Genomic DNA, 22,460 nt, shown 5'->3' with positions numbered 1-22,460 from the left:
GTAAGAAACTTAAACTCAATTGCGTTTAAACGCAATTCTAAAAATCAAGTAATGCAAGTCCATCAAATCACAAGCAATGATGTATTTAAAATGCAAGAGCATTGCAGAAAAGACCAACGGTTTTTGTACGAAACTAGAAACTGCGTTTAAACGCATAAAAATCTATACGGAAGTGTGTTATTGTTGAAAAGACTTGCATTATTTATTTTGTAACGGAACTTTCGCCGTGACCGAACTTAGTCTGCACTAGCAAGGGAAAGACATCACAACATTTACACGTTTCAAACTACCGAAACGCATGCTGCTTCACGAAATGTCAATGAAAAAATAGTAGCAAATTATTGTTAGTTTGCTATGCCGAAGGTTTGAATTTCAGTCCAAAGTTAAACTAGAACTATCACTTATTGTGATTAATATACCCCCTCCCACAAATGAGGGAATTAGCTCAACCAGGATTTTTTTTTAACTTTTTAATGAAAAAAAAAATTACCATGGCAATGCACTGTTCAACAGTGAATAAATGTATTACTCACTGTTAGTCAAATGTCCCACATCTCAAGTCAAGTGCTCAAAAACTGTGAGCAAGATAAATAAACTGATGATTTCTATGGTTTTTATTAAAAATTTTGTAACCATGGCAACACAATGTTGGACATTAAGAAAAAAAATGAAGTTTGCACAACTACCAATCATAGCCGTCACATGTGCCAAATTTCAAGCCAAATGCTAAAAGGATGAGGGGCTTAGTTGAATTCACAATATAAGTGTATCATTTTCATTTAAAATATACTGTTACCATGGCAACACATTTTCCACACTGACAAAAGATTTTTTGCACATCTAGGTAATGTAGAGGTAACATGTGCCAAATTTGAAGCCAAAATGCTCTAAACAGAGAGAGTTAGGATCTAATTGAAACGTTTGTATGATTTTCATTCAAAATGCACTGTTACCATGGCAACATTGTTCAACAATGATGAAATATGTTTGCATATCTCTGTACTATAATGGTTGCATGTGCCAAATTTCCAGCCAAATGCTCAAAGACTGATGGAGTTAACTGAATCCACAATATTTTTGCATGATTTTCATTCAAAATATACTGTTACCATAGCAACACATTGATCAACAATGACGAAAGACTGTTTGCTCATCTACGTACTATAGTGGTCACATGTGCCAAATTTCAAGCTAAATGCTCAAAGACTGAGGTAGTTACCTGAATCCACAATATTTTTGTATGCATTTTAGTGAAAAGATGCTGTTACCATGGCAACGCATTGTTCACCACTGACGAAAGATAAGGTTTGCACATCTATATGCTATAGTGGTTGCATGTGCCAAATTTCAAGCCAAATGCTCAGAGTGAGGGAGTTAACTGAATCCAAAATATTTTTGTATGATTTTCATTAAAAATATGCCATTACCATGGCAACACATTGATTACCAATGACGAAAGATTACGTTTACACATCTACGTACCACAGTGGTCATGTGTGCCAAATTACTAGCTAAATGCTCAAAGACTAAAGGAAGTTAGCTGAATCCACAATATTTTTGTATCTTTTTTTGTTAAAAAAAGCTGTTACCATGACAACGCATTGCTCACCACTGACGAAAGATTAAGTTTGCACATCTATTTACTATAGTGGTCATGTGTGCCAAATTTCAAGTCAAATGCTCTAAGACTGAGGGAGTTAACTGAATCCACAATATTTTCATATGATTTTCATTCAAACTATGCTGTTACCATGGCAACACATTGATCAACAATGACGAAAGAGTAAGTATGCACATCTACATACCATAGTGGTAACATGTGTCAATTTTTAAGCAAAATGCTTGAAAACTGAAGGAGTTAGGCTAATCCACACATTTTTGTATGATTGGTAAAGCCATGGCAACAGGTTTATTAACACACACATCAAAGGTGTTTTGCACAAATATACATTATATTGATTGCATATCCCAAATTCAAACTGAATTGCTACAAAACTAAGAGAGTAGTGCCATCCACAACATTTTGTAAGATTTTTATGAAAATCTTCCGTTGCCGTGGCAACACATTATGAAATACTCATGAAAAAGGTGTCTTGCATATCTGCCTGTGATAGCGGTCACACATGCCAAATTTAAAGTTAATTGCTCAAAAAATGAGAAAGTAGTTCGATCCACAAGTTTTTATGAAAATAAGCCGTTGCCATGGCAACGCATTATGCGATACTAACGAAAAAGGTGTCTTGCACATCTACCTTTGATAGCAGTCACACATGCTAAATTTGGGGTCAATTGCTCGAAAAATGATAGAGGAGTTCGATCCACAACATTTTGTAAGATTTTTTTAATATTTGCCGTTGCCATGGCAACTCATTATGCAATATTAACGAAAAAAGGTGTCTTGCCCATCTCCCTTTGATAGCAGTCACACATGCTAAATTGGGGGATAATTGCTCAAAAAATGAGAGTAGTTCGATCCGCAAGTTTTTACGAAAATATGCCGTTGCCATGGCAATGCATTACGCAAAACTAACGAAAAAGGTGTCTTGCACATCTACCTTTGATAGTGGTCTCACATGCCAAATTTGGGGTCAATTGCTCAAAAAATGAGAGAGGAGTTCGACCCACAAGATTTTGCAACGGACCGACCGCCCAACCTCCCGACCGCCCGCCCTACCGACCGACCGACCGGCCACCCGACCTCAGAGTGATTCCTATATACCCCCCCCCCTCCACACTATGTGTGGGTGGGGGTATAATTAGTCTGACGATGGAAAGAGATTTGTTTTTACGAAGGTTAGTCATCCAAAAGATGGCGTTCTCGGATTAACAAACTTTTCTTCTTCTTTATATTTCAGACTGGCCCGCGCCGTACAGAGCGGTAATGTTGCGAATCGGAGCGCGAGAACAATTCATTTTCAGAGTATGGCAATAGAAATTTAAGCAAAACAAATATGGCGGCTTAGGGAAGGAAAGTCACACATCCTATTTCAACTCAGTCGGCACTGAAAAATTATCTCAACAGAATCATACGAATTTACATGCATATCTTCGCAGCAACGCACTTGAATTTAAATCGCAAAGCCGCATGCAATTTGGGGAATATGCGTTTGATTGTTCAAATCAAATTTAAAACGTACAGTGTCTAGAAACGGACCCTGGTTTGCGATCCCGCTCTCTCAAAATCTCTCTAGAGATTTGGGGAATTGTGCGTTGTCATTACTAATCCGCACGAGATTTATGCATGAACTAAAACATAATTGTTGCTAATGTCAGTAAGTATGTTTTGGCTGCAAAAGGAGTAAGATTTGGGTAGCGATCCGCATCGTGATCTTACTCTGTATAGGGGAAATTAGTTTTCATTTATAAGTCGACAAAATGTCGACTTACACGTAAGTCGACTTTCGCGTAAATCGATGTGTTTTTCTCAGTCCCGATTATGTCGACTTATGCGAGGTTGACTGTACTCATGCCTTGAGAAAACGGTCCGTGTTTTACAAATCCATATCTTGTACATAACACATGTATAGATTTCTGTTGAATTGAACATGCAGAGAGCAGAGTTGTAGAGAATATGCCAACCTTTGCTTTGATGTAAATTGCATGACGACTCTATGATGGTTTTTTCTTTCAAATGCCAAGTAACTACATTACTGTAAAGGCAGGACTTTTGCACACAAAACAGGGAAAGAAACTTGGAATTTACAGGCAAATTCAGTAGGGAACACCGCTTGCAAGTCAATCACCATAGAATGCAAGCTATATGGGAGAGGAACGGAATCACGAGAAACACTTTCATTGCACTGTGGCATTTGGTGATTTATCGATAGGTTTGGGCAGGTTTGTGAGTTTGAGCAGAATATGCGAAGTTGGCACGCCATCGACTGAATCGGGCTTGTGAACATGGCACATAAAGAGCTAGAAAAGAAAACTGTGCTTCAATAGAATCTACACAATGACAATTTATCATTTACTTTGTTATGCTAATTAATGCATCAATAGATGATGATAATTTAATTTATTTGGTCAAAAAGCCAATGTTATGAGTAAGGCGTCCCACTAGAATAAATTTTCTTGATATTTTTGTTTTAGATAAGTGTTTGATGCATCTTTTTCCCCCTTTCCAAGTGTTCTGCAAAGCAGTTTTTTTTAAATCATTTTCATAGTACAGCCTTCAGCTGCTTATCAACATATAATGTTTAATAAGATTAACCTACAAATGTATGTGATCTATGTACATATGTATTTTGGTTCCCTTACATTTGACGTCAATCAATTCAGAAGTTTATATACGCCTAAATTGTACATAACAAAAAAGTATTTGATATTAAATACCCTTTGAAACTTGAAATGCATGAATATACACGTACATTCAAATGGGGCATCAGGGCACTGCCTGCAGCTCATACCACCTTCACACTGCCGAAACCATCCTCCATTGGCACACAAAGCTTTTCGTGCACGAGTATGTTTCCAGTACACCAGCACATACAGCTGTAATGTACATTTCTATGGTGCTTCTACACCTCGGACAGACAACACAAAAACAAAATGCCAGCGGCACACTTCAGGGCAGAAGTGTATATAAATCGACCAATTACAATATGTTTGGGTCTTTCCCTAAACCCACAGCTGATTGGCTTTACCATTACCAAGGAAAATAAATGTGTATAGTTTCAACATGTCACTGCAATTATGCTCTATTTCAGACATTATACTGGATTGCACAAACTGCAACTTGTACTTGTATAACTAACAAATTATAAGTGTAGGGTAATAAATACCAAGTATAAAAGAATGCTTACCTCTCTGCTTTATCTGTAACAATGTATCTATATTAAAACAAAGACAAACAATTCTAAAGATCAAAAGAAAAGTAACTTTGTAAGGTTCTGCCGCAAAATGTCATAATTCTAATGCAGCTACTCAAAGGCCATCAAACTATTATATCATCATGAATTGATACATCCTTTGTACATCCTTTTCTCATCTCCTCATGGTGCAGGCTTGATGATTAAGGGTAATGTCTGTTCAAGATTATGGCAATTCTCAAGACAGTCTTCCTGCAGGTGCATCAAGATTCATTTAATCTGTCATTGGGGATGATTATGTTGCACTGGAACATTTCCTACTCCAACCAATTTACACATGTTGATCGTACAGTAGTACAAGCACGATGTATTCCATAGCATAACGTCCTTCATTTCTTTAATAGGAATATTACAGTACTTCTCAAAGAGACATTTTTCCCAACAAATATGTGAATTCAGAGCAATTGAGTAGAACACATCGCTGGTGTTTGATGAAATTTGGACAGACTGTTCATGTAGGCCATCGATCAAACTTGCAAAGTTTCATCCAATGGCTCAAAACTTTCCCTTCAAAATCTTTATCTGTAATACATGTACCCACAAAATTTCATGAAAATACATTGTACCTTCAGGCATTTCAGAGATGGTCAAATGGCAAAATTTTCAGAATTTCATCTAACCTTGACCTTTGACCTTCAGCATGTCACCTAAAAGTTGACAGATACACCTTTGTCCACTCATACTATACACATCTGTCAAGTTTTATTTGGATATCTCTTAAGTTAGCTCGTCCAAAATTGATTACAAATGGATGGAGGAATGGACGGACAATCCGAAAACATAATGCCTCCAGCAACACGTAGTGGCGGGGGCATAAAAAAAGGGTATCCAATTACTAGCTGACTCGTCTGTTCATTCAGCAGAATATGGGACTCTTCAAGCATGAATATAACACAGAGTACCCTCTCCCACACTGTGTTCCAGCCATATAACTCTTACATGTACATATGGACTCTGTCATCATTGCAATACTTAACCAGTGGCTTGTACCAAAACATATAAGATGAAGAGCCATAGATGTTTGAATTTATGTGCACACAAATACATGCAATTCCATGTGCACCTATAGAAAGGATTTCATTGGTCATCACCAAAGCAACAAATACAGCACACAGAGAAAAAGTGAAATTCCAGTTTTAGTGTTCTGAGAATGAATACATAACTTGAAATCTAAACTACATCTTGATTGAGCCTAGTGTTAATGCTCACAAAAAAAAAAGGTACAGTAAACCTCGCTTAAGTCAACATCGCATAAGTCAACAACTCGCTTAAGTCAACATGATAGAAAAGTCCTAATCTTTCTCTTTGTTATTCCTTGAAAATTTCCTCGTATTAGTCGACATTTATAAGTTGACAACTCGCGTAAGTCGACATGATTTTCAGTGCAAATTGAGCTGAAATTCAAGTTGATTCCCTCGTCTAAGTCGACATAATTTTTCGCTCAAATTCTTATCGCAGTTCTCTGAAAAAGAATTGTTTTCCCGCTCCAATTCGCAGCATTTGTTCTCGCTAATTCACTAGTGTACGGTGCGGTAGCGTTCGCGCCATGCATCGATTGTCTTGTATGCCTGAATAGAAAGGTATACACTCATTTACACTGGAGTACTACACGTAGTACCGGTGTTTGTGTCTGTGTGTATCGTTTGGTGCAGGTCAGCGTGACGCAACTTACGGTGCAGACGTCAAAATCAAATGCAGATGTATCAAATCACACGCAACTTTGCATTTAAACGCAAGTGCGTTGCTGAAAAGACTTGCGTTTGATAATCTTATGAAACCAGAAAATAATAGAACAATAATTTAAATGCAACTCTAAAAATAAAATGCAAGTCCATCAAATCACATCACGCAATACTGTATTTAAATGCCAGAGCGTTGCAGAGAAGACTTGCGATTTCGTACGAAACTAGAAACTGCGTTTAAACGCATCTCTAAAAATCTACGGAGTGCGTTATTGTTGAAAAGACTTGCTTTATTCTTTTTTATTTCGTACGCAAAATTAACAATGAAAACCAACTCTGAAAATCAAATGCCAGTCCATCAAATCACACCGAACTCTGAAGACTTGCGTTTGATAATCATACCAAACTAGAAAATTGTAGGAATCTAAAACTAAATTGCGTTTAAACGTAACTCTAAAAATCAAATGCATGTCCATTAAATCACATCACGCAACGCTGTACACTGTATTTAAACGCACGACCGTTGCGGAAAAGACTTGCGGTTTTCGTACGAAACTAGAAACTGCGTTTAAACGCATCTCTAAAAATCTAGGAAGTGCGTTAGTGTTGAAAGGACTTGCATTATTTTTTATTTCGTGCCCAAAGTTAAAATTTAAATGCAACTCTTAAAATCAAATGCAAGTCCATCAAATCACACGGACCGCTGAAAATATTATTTACGTTTGATAATCATACGAAACTAGGAAACTAAAACTCAATTGCATTTAAACGTAACTCTAAAAATCAAATGCACGTCCATCAAATCACATCACGCAACGCTGTACACTGTATTTAAACGCACAAGCGTTCCAGAAAAGACTTGCGGTTTTCATACGAAACTACAAACTGCGTTTAAACGTATCTCTAAATTCTACGGAAGTGCGTTAGTCTTGAAAAGACTTGCATTATTTTTTTTATTTCGTACGCAAATTCAAAATATCAAACAGAACTTTCGCCGTGACCAAACTTAGTCTGCACTCGCAGGGGAAAGACATCGCAACATTTACACGTTTCAAACTACCGAAACGCATGCTGCTTCACGAAATGTCAATGAAAAAATGGTAACAAATTATTGTTACAGTTCGCTTTGCCGAAGGTTTAAATCTCAGCCCAAAGTTAAATTAGTCCGACAATGGAAAGAGGTATGTTTTTACGAAGATTAGTTAATCCAAAAATAATATGTCGTTTTTGGATTAACAAACTTTTCTTCTTTCTTTTTTTTTTTCAGACAAGCCCGCGCCGTATACAGAGCGGTACTGTTGCGAATCGGAGTGCGAGAACAATTCATTTTCAGAGTATGGCAATAGAAATTCAAGTAAAACAAATATGGCGACTTATAGGGAAGGAAAATTGTACATATTTCAACTCAGTCAGTACTGAAAAATCTTGTCGACAGAATCAACGAATTCACACGCATATCTTTGCAGCAACGCACTTGAATTTAAATCTCAAAGTTGCACGCAATTTGGGGATTTGCGTTTGATTTTTCAAACAAGTTTAAAACGTAATGCGACTAGAAACGGACCCAGGATTCCCGCTGTCTCAAAATCTCTCTAGAGGTTTGTCCTTCCTAATCCGCGCGAGATTTAGGCATGAAATAAAACATTATTGTTGTTAATGTCAGTAGGCATATTTTGCCGGCAAAAGGAGTAAGATTTGGATCGCGATCCGCATCGTGATCCAAATATTACTCCGTACAGGGGAAATTAGTTTTCCTTTATAAGTCGACAAAATGTTGACTTACGCGTAAGTCGACGTGTTTTGCTCAGTCCCGATTATGTCGACTTATGCGAGGTTGACTGTATTTTCTAAAGAAAGAAGAGTAGGTTATGACATAATTTGATCACCAAAATAAAAGAATGCATTAAAAAACAGAATTCCCACATAAGATATTGCATCACAAGCATCTGGACTTTGTTTCATAAAAACAGAATTCATTTCACACTGTTCAAAGCAGTATTGTTTGATCAAGCAAAGTAGAAAAATTTGGAGGGGGAAAGAGCCAATCAAGACACAAAAGTGATTAAACAACTGTATGCAAAAGGTGGATTAAAATAAGTGTTCCATTTCCAGTAAATTCCTCGAGGCCTGGGTCATGTATACATCATTTCAGCCATAGCAGACATTTTTCGTGGAATGTAGACCATGCTGTCAAAGTAGCCTGCAAGGTCATCCACTGATGTGTCATCAAGGAGACCATCCTCAGCCATCTTGGCCTCCTGGGAGCAGGAATATTCTGGGCGGAGTGGGACACGGGCTTCAACATGGCCTGTGATTTGTGGTATCTTAACTGAGGCTGTACGTTGTCGAGCAGAGTTACAGGGAGCTGCCATGACTTGTCCCTGGGGAATGGGAAAGCAGATGGTGCTACTGGCAAGGGAGTCTTTAGCTGTTGAGTTGTCACGGTATTTCCTAAATGGTAACATGATATTAACGGCTGATGCATCGCTCACAACTTTGTCGTCCTTTTTTTGCACAGCTGCTTTGGTAGCACCACTTTCAGAAGATGATGGCTTCTGAGTGATTTCTTCATCTGTTTCCTCTTTGACCAAAATCTCCCCAGATTCCTCAACAATAGTGGCAAGAGTTCTGAAAGTTGTTAGTTTAGATTTGCAAGAGCTTCCAAATTGGCAATCTCGAATCTCCCTGCCACATTTATTGGCTATGTCCTGTTCTTCAAGATTTAAATCACAGGAATCAATCCATTTTTTGGCACAAGAGCAATTTTCAATGCTGGGAGAAAATCTACCTGATACTTGTCCAAAGTCAGACCACACCTTGCTTAAGCCAGACTCAATTGAGTTTTTACCGAAGGAATTAAATGAGCTACTCCGGATCAATGAACCTTCACAAGTCAATTTTCCAGCATGACAAGTGAATGATGTCTTATATGGGCTCAACCTGTTTCTTGCACTTCTTAGGGTAACAGATTTTCTTGTTTTCTTTGTTGTTTTCACTGGCTGTCTGTACCACTGTGAATCTTCCCGTGCAGTTGTGTCTGGCAACCTGGTTTTTCTTATTGATCTGAAAAAAGAAAAAAAAAGGAGTATAAGAAAATAGGCAAAAAGAATTTACAAGAGAATGTAGCATTTGTGCAACCATAGAGTTCATTTTGGGGGTAGATATTCTAAAACACACACTGCCAAGTTGCCAAGTGTCTAACATACAATTAATCAGTTTTGAGTTAACTCAATGTGAACATTGATACAGATGACCTTTCTTTCTTTCTTTTTTTGCAGTTGTTTAGGCATTTCACTCATTTTCAAAGTGACATACTATACATGTAACGCATAAGCTCGCCTGATGTAACAATCTATGGAATTTGTCACTCATGTTCAAACAGAATGTTCAAACAGAATGTTCAAACTTGTGTGGACCAGGTGATCAGAACAGTTTGTCAATTAGCATGTTAAAGGGAGCATCCATTTCATTCTTTTGCACTGAATGTATTAACAGACTCTTGTTATCAATATTGCCAAATACCATGCTTGATGCCTGGTGGATGTGCTGGGAAGTAGCATTTATAAGGATTACATATACATGAATAATCCCAACATTACAAATATCTCAGTAAATCAAAAAATGATAGGCAAACTAAAAAATGAACATGCTTGTTGGTACATAATGACCTTTTTCTGCTAATGCGCTATTAAAGGGGAACTCCAAACTGGCTTACTGCCTGTAGCCAGACAACTTTGTTCCCATTGACGTACACACACACACACACACACAAAAAAAACTTGCACTTTGAGATGAATATGGCTCTTAGTTCATTATCATCATTATTATTACTATTACTATTATTATTATTATTATTATTATTATTATTATTATTATTATTATTATTATTATTATTATTATCATTATTATAAATATCATTATTATTACAGTCTGACCTCTCCTACCCGGATATGTCAGGACCTGCCCTCATCCGGATAAAGAATTTGGCCGGATATGGGAGACTCAATGTTTCATACACACAGTTGTCCACCCAATGGTAGCGACATGTATGCATCACATCCTCCTCAGCTGGGCCCTGTTGCATAAAACCCTTACCGCTGGACTTTCCGCTCCTTTCTAGCGGTAAGTCTTCAAATTAGCGGTAAATTTTATCATCCTTGATGCTGATTGGCTGTGACGCCTAATTTTGATGGTAGTTACCATTGAAATTCAATGGTAAATTTTATGCAACGGGCCACTGGTCTTCGTTAAAAATTTTCAGACAATTTCACTCAATGAACAATCACCTGTATCGTGCCCTGATTTAATGAAAGTTTTCTGTCATGTTCCTGCGGTGTTTTGGGGTAGTGAACGTCTGAATGCATGTAATTTCTAAGATGAAAATTAGATGTGAATGTATGTTGAATATGTTGGGAATATCTATGTGAGTTTGCATAGGAATATTGTTTGAGACTGAAATCCCATTCTCCCCCATAATTTAGATTGAAAAAAAAAAATCTATAACCGAGACTGCATCCGGATAATAGAGAGATCCGGATAAAGAGAGGCCAGATAGGAGAGGTCGGACTGTATTACAATCTAAACATTGTTCACATTCCAAATTCAGCATACTGTAGTGCTGCAAATTCACATGTATACATATGTACCAGTTACCTTCTTATAGACGGCAGCCAATTGGCATGAAACTTTGCAAAAACATGCCTGTGACACACCAGAGTGGGGTCCCATAGATCAAACACACTCAAAATGGAAATTTCACACATGTGGAAATCAAACCAGACAGGATGTTAACAATGTAAACAAGAGACCCGCGGGTCTAGCGCTCACCTGAGTATCGCAAGTTCACCTTTCACGCAGTCACTAATCTAAATTAAAATTTGACCAGGCATTCTCAAGTAGAAGATGAAAATGTACAATAAGGGCCCAATTTTTTTAAGATTCCTTAATTTGGGGGGATTGGGGCCCCCTGGGGCCCTCTGGGTGGGGCATGGTGCCCATTTTGATAAATTGAGATCCTGACCCCCTAGGGATGCTACCTGCCAAGTTTGACAAAAATCCATCATGAGGTTTTCAGGAAGAAGATGAAAATGTACAATTCAGGCCCCCATTTGGACCCTTCCAACCACCCCCCCCCCCCCCCCCTACCCAAGAGGGGCACCCCTGGATCTCCTATGAACAAACTTGAAACTACAGTCATTAATGTACTCACTCATGATATTATCTCAGCTCTATAACTTCTGATTCTAGAGATTTATAAAGATTCCTTCATTTGGGGGGTTTGGGACCCCTGGGGGCCCCCTGGGTTGGGCATGGTGCCCATTTTAACAAATTGAGATCCTAACCCCCTAGGGATGCTACCTGCCAAGTTTGGTGAAAATGGGTCATGGGGTTTTCAAGAAGAAGATAAAAATGTACAATTTAGGCCCCATTAGGACCCCTCCTCACCCCCTCCCCTGGGTCCCAAGGGGGGCACCCCTGATTCTGCCATGAACAAACTTGAAACTACAGTCATCAATGTACTAACTCATAGTATTAACTTAGCTCTATCACTTCTGGTTCTAGAGAAGAAGATTTTTGCGGATTCCTTAATTTTGGGGGGTTTGGGCCCCCTGGGGGCCCCCTAGGTGGGGCATGGTGCCCATTTTAACAAATTGAGTTCCTAACCCCCTAGGGATGCTACCTGCCAAGTTTGGTGAAAATGGGTCATGGGGTTCTCAAGAAGAAGATGAAAATGTACAATTTAGGCCCCATTAGAACCCTTCCCCACCCCCCTCCCCTGGGTCCCAAGGGGGGCACCCCTGATTCTGCCATGAACAAACTTGAAACTACAGTCATCAATGTACTAACTCATAGTATTAACTTAGCTCTATCACTTCTGGTTCTAGAGAAGAAGATTTTTACAGATTCCTTAATTTTGGGGGGTTTGGGCCCCCCTGGGGGCCCCCTGGGTGGGGCATGGTGCCCATTTTAACAAATTGAGTTCCTAACCCCCTAGGGATGCTACCTGCCAAGTTTGATGAAAATCGGTCTTGGGGTTTTCAAGAAGAAGATGAAAATGTAAAAAGTTTACGCACGACGCACGACGGACGACGCACGACGGACGACGGACGACGGACGACGGACGACGCACGACGCACGACGCACGACGGACGCCGGACGAAGGGCGATCGCAATAGCTCACTTGAGCCTTTGGCTCAGGTGAGCTAAAAAAAAAGAAAAGGAAAGAAACTAGAAATGCTACTATGGCGACTAATGCCTCTGCCATAATGCATGGTTCTCCCAATTGGTCTATGGTACACTTTGATGTGTGATAAGTGAATATAATTGGCAAAATACTAAAATGACGTGTTTCGTCACAAATGTGTTGAATGTTCATTTTCCTTCAGCTACAGTGTAGGTTTCATTGGATGAATGGCTACACTGTATATTGTCTAAGAGAGCAGCTCCTGGACCGGCATTGGGAATTTGCAGATTTTTCATGACTTTTGACCCTTCTATAAGTTTAAATGCATTTAGTAATTTCAAAGATATGGAGACAAAGTGTAATTTCAGTATTAGATAGTACAATTTTTGCATTTTAACCTGTCCTTTGACCTTGACCTTTGACCCAATGACCCTAAAGTCCCCAAAAGAATCACTATCTGTTTATCAGGCAGAATATGCATATATGTACTAAGTATATGAGAGGAAGAAAATTTAGCATTCTCACTTGACCTTTGACCTTTGGGCAAAAAACTTTCCCAGATAATCTCTATTGGGTACTACATGCACACACTAAGTTTCTAGAAAAAAAAATCCTGCAGGCATTGAGGGAAATAGTGAAATTTTGAGGAGTAGACCTTGACCTTTGGCCCCTGACCTTTAACCCCATGACCCCAAAATTCCCTAGTACCATCAATGCCTGTTAATACAATGTATTAGTTCCATGAAGATACCTTGAACCATTTTCAGGATATGGAGAAAAAGTGAAATTTTAACATTTTCACTTGACCTTTGACCTCGAGGTCTGAAAATCTCTCTAGAGAATCTTTATGGGGTAGTACATGCATACACTGAGTTTCAAGAAAATACCTTCAGGCATTGTACAGATATGGGGGAAATAGTGAAATTTTGAGCATTTGACCTTGACCTTTGACCTTGAGCATATGCACCCAAAGTTGATGAGCACAATTTTGCCCACTCATACTTGTACATATCTAAATACATGCCAAGTTTCATTAAATACCTCAATGTTTTTTTAGTTATAATGCTATCCATAAAATTGATTACGGACAGAAGGACGGACAACCTGAAAACATAATGCCTCTGCAGCGACACTTCGTGGCGGAGGCATTAAAGAAAAAAAGAATTCACAGGACCTACACTTCGACAATAAGTATAAAGTTGAACTACATTGTATGCTCTCTTCTGCAACTTGAACATGAAATTTGTGTTTCTCAACTTGGTCAACTGTCCTCTATTGAAAAGATACAGGTATAACTTAAGATATTGCAAGTGAATTTCTAGACACACATAAAGGGCTTTTTACACTTGCAAATTTTTGCTTAGTCCCGTACCAACGGTGGAGCTACAATGTAAGGGGGGGGGGGGGGGGGCCTTAGCCCCACTGTTGGTACCGGACTTTCCTTCGCCCACTTTCTGTTTACATTTGTTTTTGCTAAAGTGGGCCAGCCCCACCGATAGTCCCGTACTATCTGGCCCTGCAAAATAGCAGGGTTAACACCGCAATTGCTGTGCACAAGCAAGCGAGTGTAAACAGAACGAAAAAATAGTCCGGGGCTAAGCGACGGAGACGAAGTCCGACCCCCACTCACCAATCAGAAACGAGATGATCAAGTGCTGCCGGTGCGTGCGTGTACGTGTATAGTGCACAGCGTAATCATGAATATTCATGTGGATTGGAAAGTACCGGACTAAGAAATACGAGTGTAAAAAGGTCAATTTTCTCCTTAGCCCCGGACAAGAGCTTAGTACAGGACTTGTTGGCGAGTGTAAAAAGCTGAAAAAATTGGTACGGGACTAACGATAGTCCTGGGTCAGAGAAAGTACGGGGTTAAGAAACACAATGTAAAAAGGGCTTAAGTGTACTGGAAAATAAATACCGTTCTGGATCCATCTTGAGCTTTTTGAACATGCCATGAAGATAGTCATCCCAGTCATCTTCTTGTGGAGGACTACAGCAAGTCTTTTCTGATGCCATTATTACTGAACAGCAGTGAGACCAAGAGCACCACCAGGGAAACAAATGGGAGGGAAGGGCGTAGAAAACCAAGGGGTTTTTCACTTCCTCAGATGCACTCTGTGAATGTAAGCATTAAAAAAATAAAAGTCATGTACAGAATTCTACATGAAGAACATTGGACTAAGGAGATTATTTACATACAAACAAAAATTGTCATCACTCATTGGATTGTTTGTGTGCAATCAATTGATCAGGAACGACACTATCGATTATGCCAGTACAAAATAGTCTCCAAATCAGCCCCTTGTTAGAATTTCAGGAATCAACTCTGCACTGTCATGGAATTATTCATTACACTGAATTACAAACTTTATTTCTTCTTTTGATAGACCCTATTCACTTTCATTCGAATGTTCTATTTGTTAGGAGAGAAAGAGAATAGGGAGGTACTGTATTCTCACAGAGAGCAAGGGGTAAAGACGGATGACACACTGCATTACTCTATACGCCAATATTTTCGCGTAGAGATATTTTCGCAAATCACGGTATCAGTGGCATTTTCTCGTGTTGTTAAATTCGCGATTGATACTAGTAGTAGTAGGGTTTACTGCCAAGCCCGAGAAACACGTTCAAACACTTGCCAACGTACTCGTAACGTTTTTCCATTTGCATTGTGACTTCCCAAACATGACAATAGAAAAGTGTCACAAATGTACACACTAGTAGTTATGTACACACGTGTACATGTATGATGTACTGTATGCCTGGCTGTTTTAATGTGTATGTATACAGGTGGACCAGATTAATGGAGAACATTCTATGTGGTATAGATATAGTACATACAGGCTGACCAGATCAGTGGAGAATTTTCTAGGTGGTATACAATGTAACTACACAGTACATGCATGTAAGAGGAAATACATTATAACTCACTCAATCTGATTTCACCCTTTCCAGAATTTTCTGGGAAGTGCTTACATATTTGGCTGAGTGAGGCACTGTCCCTGTAGCCTAATGTGATTGGTAGTTATTCTTGGCAATGATGTTTTGTACATAGATAGGCAGTGAGTCATCCAGGTTTCCTGGAACTTGGACTGGCTAGTAGGTTGGAGAGAGTTATAGAATGTGCTAGAAGGGGGTGAATGGATAGTATATAAGCCAGAGAAATTCTGCAGTAGGCAGAGTACCCAACACCTCTGCTCTGAGAGTTACGTCACTTCTGGCTCTGAAGCGACTTGTTATAGTCAGTCCTGTGTTACCTGCTGACCTGTTATGTTTGTGGAGATAAGGCCTGGGAGACATTTTGCCTGCAGAGAATTAATGTGCCTTCATTGGACTCCATATTCTTATGTCAATGGACATTGCTACGGCAAAGCTGTGACGGGCTGGATTCCTAGCTGGACAATATACATTATTAAGTGAATCATCATTCAACGCATCAACTGGACGTGGTCGTCACAACGTTTGGACTCTGCACGTTTCGCCGTGGACGTATATCGTGGATTTTACCCCGGATCTACACCGTGGACTATTGTAACCTGTGCCTCTGGATTTACGTCGCAGGAATCATTCATCGGTGCATCGCGGATCATTCATTTGTGCATCGAACATCATATCTGGACACTACCAGGGAACTGTAGCGACTTTGTGATAGTTTGGATGCATGTAAGTGATCCCATTACCGATTTGTAATTGTTTCTATTGATCATTGTTGTACTGATATGACGCCGATTACCAGTCTGTACCCACAATATTACTGTTAATAAACCGCCTGAACATCAGTTGATTGTTTCTTTTGTGCGATCATTCTCAGAGTGATTTTGGTCGTAACAAAAGACACAGTAGAAGATTTATAAAATGAAACAATTACGAGAACTTGCAGTGAGACACTCGCACACAACATTCACAAGTACCAACCAAATGTTGCAACAAATAGATGTAGACAACAAAGTTTCAGAGCTGCGCTAGCGAAAGTTTTACATGCATCCCTTGGCCTCACCACGGTGCTCGGAGCCGGTGTTCGTTCGCGTACAAGTAGGGTAATGTAGCACGTAACTGCGACCAGCAGCCCCATACGCATATCGCATAATGGGGCTGCAGACTGTAGCATTCAGGATCATGACAGGGTAGTATCGTGGACAAATATCAACTTGAAATCGAAAAATTTCTTCAATTTGAAGACTTACCAGTAAAGGTGAAGTACAAAGTATTGACAATAGGGTTCGTGCAACGCTTGGTTCTGCCAATAGTCCCTTTCTATTCGAATTGATGACTTAATGTGACTCGGTCCAGAGGAACCTGGGAGAGCTACACTGAATTGATCGCCAGCTCATGCTCACACAGACATCTTATCCAGTCAATGGATTTGAAATTTGTGCGCATGTGATGTGTGCACATGCGCTGGCTGTCAATTTAGTGTGGCTCTCAAGCTCTCCCAGGTTCCTCTCGACTGAGTCACATTAAGTCATCAATTCGAACAGAAAGGGACTACTGGCAGAACCAAACGTTGCACGAACCTTGTTGTCAATACTTCAACCTCCCTGGTAAAGTCTTCAAAGTGAAGAAATTTTCGATTTTAAGTTGATATTTGTCTGCGATACTACCCTGGCATGATTCTAAATGCTACAGTCCGCAGCCCCGGTACGCTATGCATATGGGGCTGCTGCGCTGGTCGCAATTACGTAGCACTGAGATCGCACATGTTTAGCATTGTACTGCACTTCCACAATCGGTCGCACCGTAGCGTACGTACTAGTAGGATAGTATGTGTACGTACTGGCCGGTGTAACAGCCGCGTTGGTCCGGCCAGCATTGGATGCATTTTGTCATCAATTTGTACATAAGGTATGACGGGGTAATATTTTCGCGTGTTTTTAATTTCACGATCAGCCCGAAACTCGCGAAATTCGCGAAAATAAAACCCTCGTGAAAATAACAGCATATACAGTATACCCCTTTCATATTGGCCAAAACCACGGCACGTCCTCCAGAGGACGTGCCGTGTTCATCCCAGACCACTGTCAATATGAAAGCTCGACTCGACGTGAACACAGCACGCAGAGTGGATGAACACGGCGTGAAGTTCATGCTAGACGCTGCCAATATGAACGGACATGGCATAAAACCGGAACCGGAAATCTCAGATAAACACAACCGCAAGCGCGCTAGTATGTGTGCAGTTACACATGTGTGCTTTGTCAACGTACAATGATCGTTTATCTATCATATATTGTATGGCATTGCAAATTGTTTGCCGACTTGCAGAGGTATCAAATTTGTAAGAACAACAAATTATTGAATACCAGGTAATACAAAAAAATACAGCTGGGCAATTCCACGGTAACTGACGTTACACGTAAGGATTTTCATGAAATTGTTTACCTTGTAGTTTTGTGAATGAAAGCACCTTGGGCTTGCAATTAGCATTGATGAATAAGTTCATGAGAATGAAGAAATAGGTGGAAAGTTTTTCTCTCAAACTGCATTTCTTATCACATAGCAAGTGAAAATGTGTCGGTAACTGACGTTACGGAAAAAGGACATGGGAAATTATGGTGTAGATGTAAATGGAAATATCTCATGTCCCTGACTTTTAGCCTTTATGTGTTTAATATGGCAATACACCTAGGTTCTTAGGAACAGGTGTGCAAAATAATGTGCACTTTAGTTGTCTCCTTTTACCACCATGCCAATTTCAGTGAAGGCATGACGGTAACTGACGTTACGTAACTGACGTTACACTTACATTTGCCATAGGGTTTACACATGCAAAATCATGATTGGGAATAGCTATGTGATATTTCATAATTCTGACCATTCAGAATGATTTGGTTGATATGGAGTCATACCTTAGTTCATCAGTCATAAATACACAATGAAATGAAACAGTAGTCCATTTTCTTTGTGTTCTATGAAAACTTAAAGGTAAACATGTCAGTAACTGACGTTACGTAACTGACGTTACACATACTTTGCCGTGGGGTTTACAGAGAACTAATTTATTTAACAGGTTATTATACTGCTGCAATGTACCAGTGACAATCCCAGGCAACTACAGCAACAAATTAAAACAAAATCTGAAGACACAAGTAATATTGGGTGGGCCCTTAGGGGGCACCCCCCCCCCCCATGCAATAGCACAGTTGGGCAAAAATAATGTAAATGCACAAGAGGATATTTCTTGACATTTGTCTGAATATTTAATTTTTATTCAACATTTATGATTACACAGAGCCATTAATAGATTAAGCAGTTCCAAGTATGAATATATGGACATGGCTAAGGGCTTTTTTGTTTGTTTGTTTGTTTGTTTGTTTTTTAATGAACAGGAAAGTTTTTATCTACATAGAGTGCTCCACCCATAATACCTTGTAGTACTACACAAAACATGGATATTTTTGTGCTTGAAAAAAATATCAAAATATCTTCCAGGTCATGGGGAAAAAAAACATGTATCAACTCATAAATATGCATAAACATGTATGAAATCTATTGTGATATATTTCTCCTTCTTTTCTTTATTTTACTCCTGATGATCTCCATCATCAATTGATTTAAATGAAAAGTGTTGCACTTTTAATATTTCTCTGTGAAGAAGAAAAATAAATGTTTTTTTGGTCAAAAGAGCATTATTGTTTTACTCCTAGCTTGAAGTAATTTAACTGTTTTTCTTTTCCTTTTCACTGATATATCACGACTTGCAAATCCATTCGAGATACCAAGAAATCGGACTTTGCAACGAAAGAATGCTAAAATCAATATAAAAAACTCTTCCTGTTCATAATTATCATGTGTTGTATTACAAAATGTCCCTGCATGAACAGAATAAAGTAATCAACAAATAAACACTGTATGAACAATTTTTTTAAAACCCTATAGAATCCTCTCTCACTTTGAGCAACATCAGTGTTAAGTTTCAAACAATAATGAGTACATGCCTGACGTACACAAGATGAGCCATGTTAACTACACCACACATTTAAGTGCAAGAGAAGAAATATCTGTTTGTGCATTTGCCTTGTGGTAGAAACCTTGACTAAGCTTCCTGAAAAAAAAAGAAAAATGCCAGCAAAAGCAAACATTGGTGAAGATTGTTAAACTGTTGGTATACAGCTGTGCAGAAGGTTGTTTGTTTGTTTGTTTTTTTGTAGAAAATGTGGTTAACATGCAATCATGTCACTGATTAGGCCTACAAACTTTGGTAGCTTTATCATCCTGTAGGACTGGGAATGTACTAATTTGAGTGCATATATACTGCATGTGGCAAACTAAACTTCCAGATGATTTAACATTAAACTTGTGCTGAATCAAAAATCGAAAGCTCAAGCCCCCCCCCCCCCCAAAAAAAAAAAGATAATCATGGTAAATGAATGAATAAATGAATTAAGAAATAAAATAAAATTAAAAAAAAATATCCATGGATATACCATGGTAATGACATCATTTCCTATGAAAGGGATTGCTGCTCTTTGTTGTAAGTTGGCTTCCCAGATGTATTGAAATGGCCAAAAGTCAAAAAAATTGCCTCAGTTATAATTACTGTCATGGTAACTGACGTTACATACTCGTGTATGACGTTTCGGTAACTGACGTTACACATTTTGTAGTGTTCATTTTGACTCTCCAGTATGCCAAGTATCCTTATTTCTGGTATTAAAATAAAGGCATATGGGCATACATTAGAAATCCCAAGTTACATCATACAGCTCACTTCCTTTGATGAATAAACTTAAAAATTCCTTGTTTTTGGTAACTGACGTTACATCCATCATTATCAAAGTAATTAACAGTTTTTATCAAATTCTTTAAAGCTACCAGCTTTTTTTTCTATCGTGTGGTAAAAGACTTCTCTGGTAACTGCATACATATGAAAGATTGTTGCTTAGAGTACTAATAAAGTGGATATACAGAGAGTAAGTTATGCGACAATACACTCTTTTCACCATTGAGTTATAGGCATACTTTGGCAGCCATTTTGAAAATCAAAATGGCCGCTTTTATTGAAAAACATAATGATTCTTAAAACTTCAACTCAAGTACTGTCAGAAAATGTATGGTGTTTGAAACAAATATCATTTTGAATTTTTGGCACCTGTGTCCTAGTTACCGTGGAATTGCCCAGCTGTAGTATGTCTTGACTACAAAATATTATAGTTTATGTCTTGTTTATGTCTAAACAATTTTTACATTCATTTCACGTGTAAAACTGCAAGGCAATTAAGTGTGCCTGCTTAGAATTGGGTCAGTCTGCGCTATGTACTGATGACTGCCATCAGTGGCTATACAAAGGCCTACACTGTACTACTGATTGCTGTCAGCTGTAAAATGTACGTGTATGTATTGTTGTAATGCATTTGGAAAAATTCGTGGATTTGGCATTTTGGTGGACTGGCAGACTGTCGCTTTCATGAAAAAAAGCGCGGGAAGCTGGCCGCAAGTAATCACAGGACCGTGTCCCAAGCGGGTTGCTATGGAAACGTGTGCCGAGTTCGTGCCGTGTTCGAGGTCAATATGAAAGGGTACCACGGGCTGTACCTCGTGTTTACATAAGGATTTGGGAGGGCAGTCACGCTGTGTTCATCCCAGACTCGAGTCTGGCGTGACATCCGAGGATGCCAATTGATATAAAATGGGTAGTAGATGCTTGAGAAGAATCTAGACTTGCAGGAAGTTTATAGTACAGAGATTTGAGTACGACAACAAAGCAAATCACCTCATTTACACTAACAGCGGGATTTCTTGTGAGAAATGTGTGTAATGAATGATCTTTTTGAGATCTGAACACTGTAGGTGGCTGATTTTGAGACTATAATCAGAAGGATGATAAGTGAACAGGGAGCCCCATGAGCATCTTGCTCCAAGGGCCTAATGATAGGGAGTTCGACGGAAAATAGATTTCTTTGCAGCAACCCAATAAATTTGGTATCAACAAAAAACATGTCAAAAAAGAAACAGAATGGTGTTTAAATCACCTTTATATCTCCAAATTTGACTGAGATACGCAGGTTTCAATATTTTTTGGTATGACAATTCATTCTGTAAAGTTTAACAGTGGAATGATGAGTATCCATGTGTTGTTCGCCTGTGTATTGTATTATTCTTTGACTCTTTCTACTTACAACTAATATCTGTTACACAAAGCTTGTCAAAAAGGAAATACCGTATACAAGTGTGTGAACAATCTATGAAGGTAGGTTATTACCAGCCTTCAAGCTATTCCCCCCCCCCCCCCCATATAACAGAGATTCAAAGAAATAACAAACAAAATAAAGCAAAACAAAAACACAGATCATGAGCTTTGTGAGCAATACCCCCATCTAAAGCCAAAAATAAGAAATAATAAAAAAATAGCCATGATCATTGTATGACATACGTACAACTGTATATGGCCATTTTTACAATCAGTGGTGTAAAACACGGTTTTGGCACTAATTGGTGTATAACTTTCTTATACTCTGACAGATATGCATTATTTTTTCTCATAAACTTACCACCCACAGCGTCTACCTTGGGTACCTTAATGAACTTTCCTCTCTTTTTCTTTCAGATGTGGCATGCACTTACATGCTTGAAATCCAACACTTTTGGTGTATGCACTCTGACATGGTTTTTTTTTGTCAGACCTAGCATATTAAATTGTTCATTCCTTTTCATTATTTTTGTTGTTGTGGTGATAGACAGGTATCCAACATTAAGAACTATTATGTTAACCAGGTTCTGCTTTGTCTT

General features: G+C 38.8%; 1 protein-coding gene across 1 annotated transcript in view; it reads right to left on the bottom strand.

Moving 5' to 3' along the window:
• Positions 1-4,256: 4,256 nt before the first annotated feature.
• The window catches only part of LOC139714442 (uncharacterized), a 29,859-nt gene continuing 11,655 nt past the window's right edge, over positions 4,257-22,460 (bottom strand). The window contains exons 2-3 of the mRNA XM_071626148.1: positions 14,653-14,849; positions 4,257-9,613 (exon numbers count right to left, since the gene is read on the bottom strand). Coding sequence (XP_071482249.1) covers positions 8,683-9,613; positions 14,653-14,750 — 1,029 coding nt within the window. The 5' untranslated portion in view covers positions 14,751-14,849 and the 3' untranslated portion in view covers positions 4,257-8,682. The remainder of the gene's footprint in view (positions 9,614-14,652; positions 14,850-22,460) is intronic.

This window comes from Diadema antillarum, unplaced genomic scaffold (assembly GCF_040938485.1).
Source record: "Diadema antillarum isolate AM-2024a unplaced genomic scaffold, OU_Dant_1.0 seq00002274_RagTag, whole genome shotgun sequence".
NCBI lineage: Eukaryota > Metazoa > Echinodermata > Echinoidea > Diadematoida > Diadematidae > Diadema > Diadema antillarum.
Note: the sequence above shows the minus strand (reverse complement) of the source record. Positions and strands in the feature narration are given on the sequence as shown.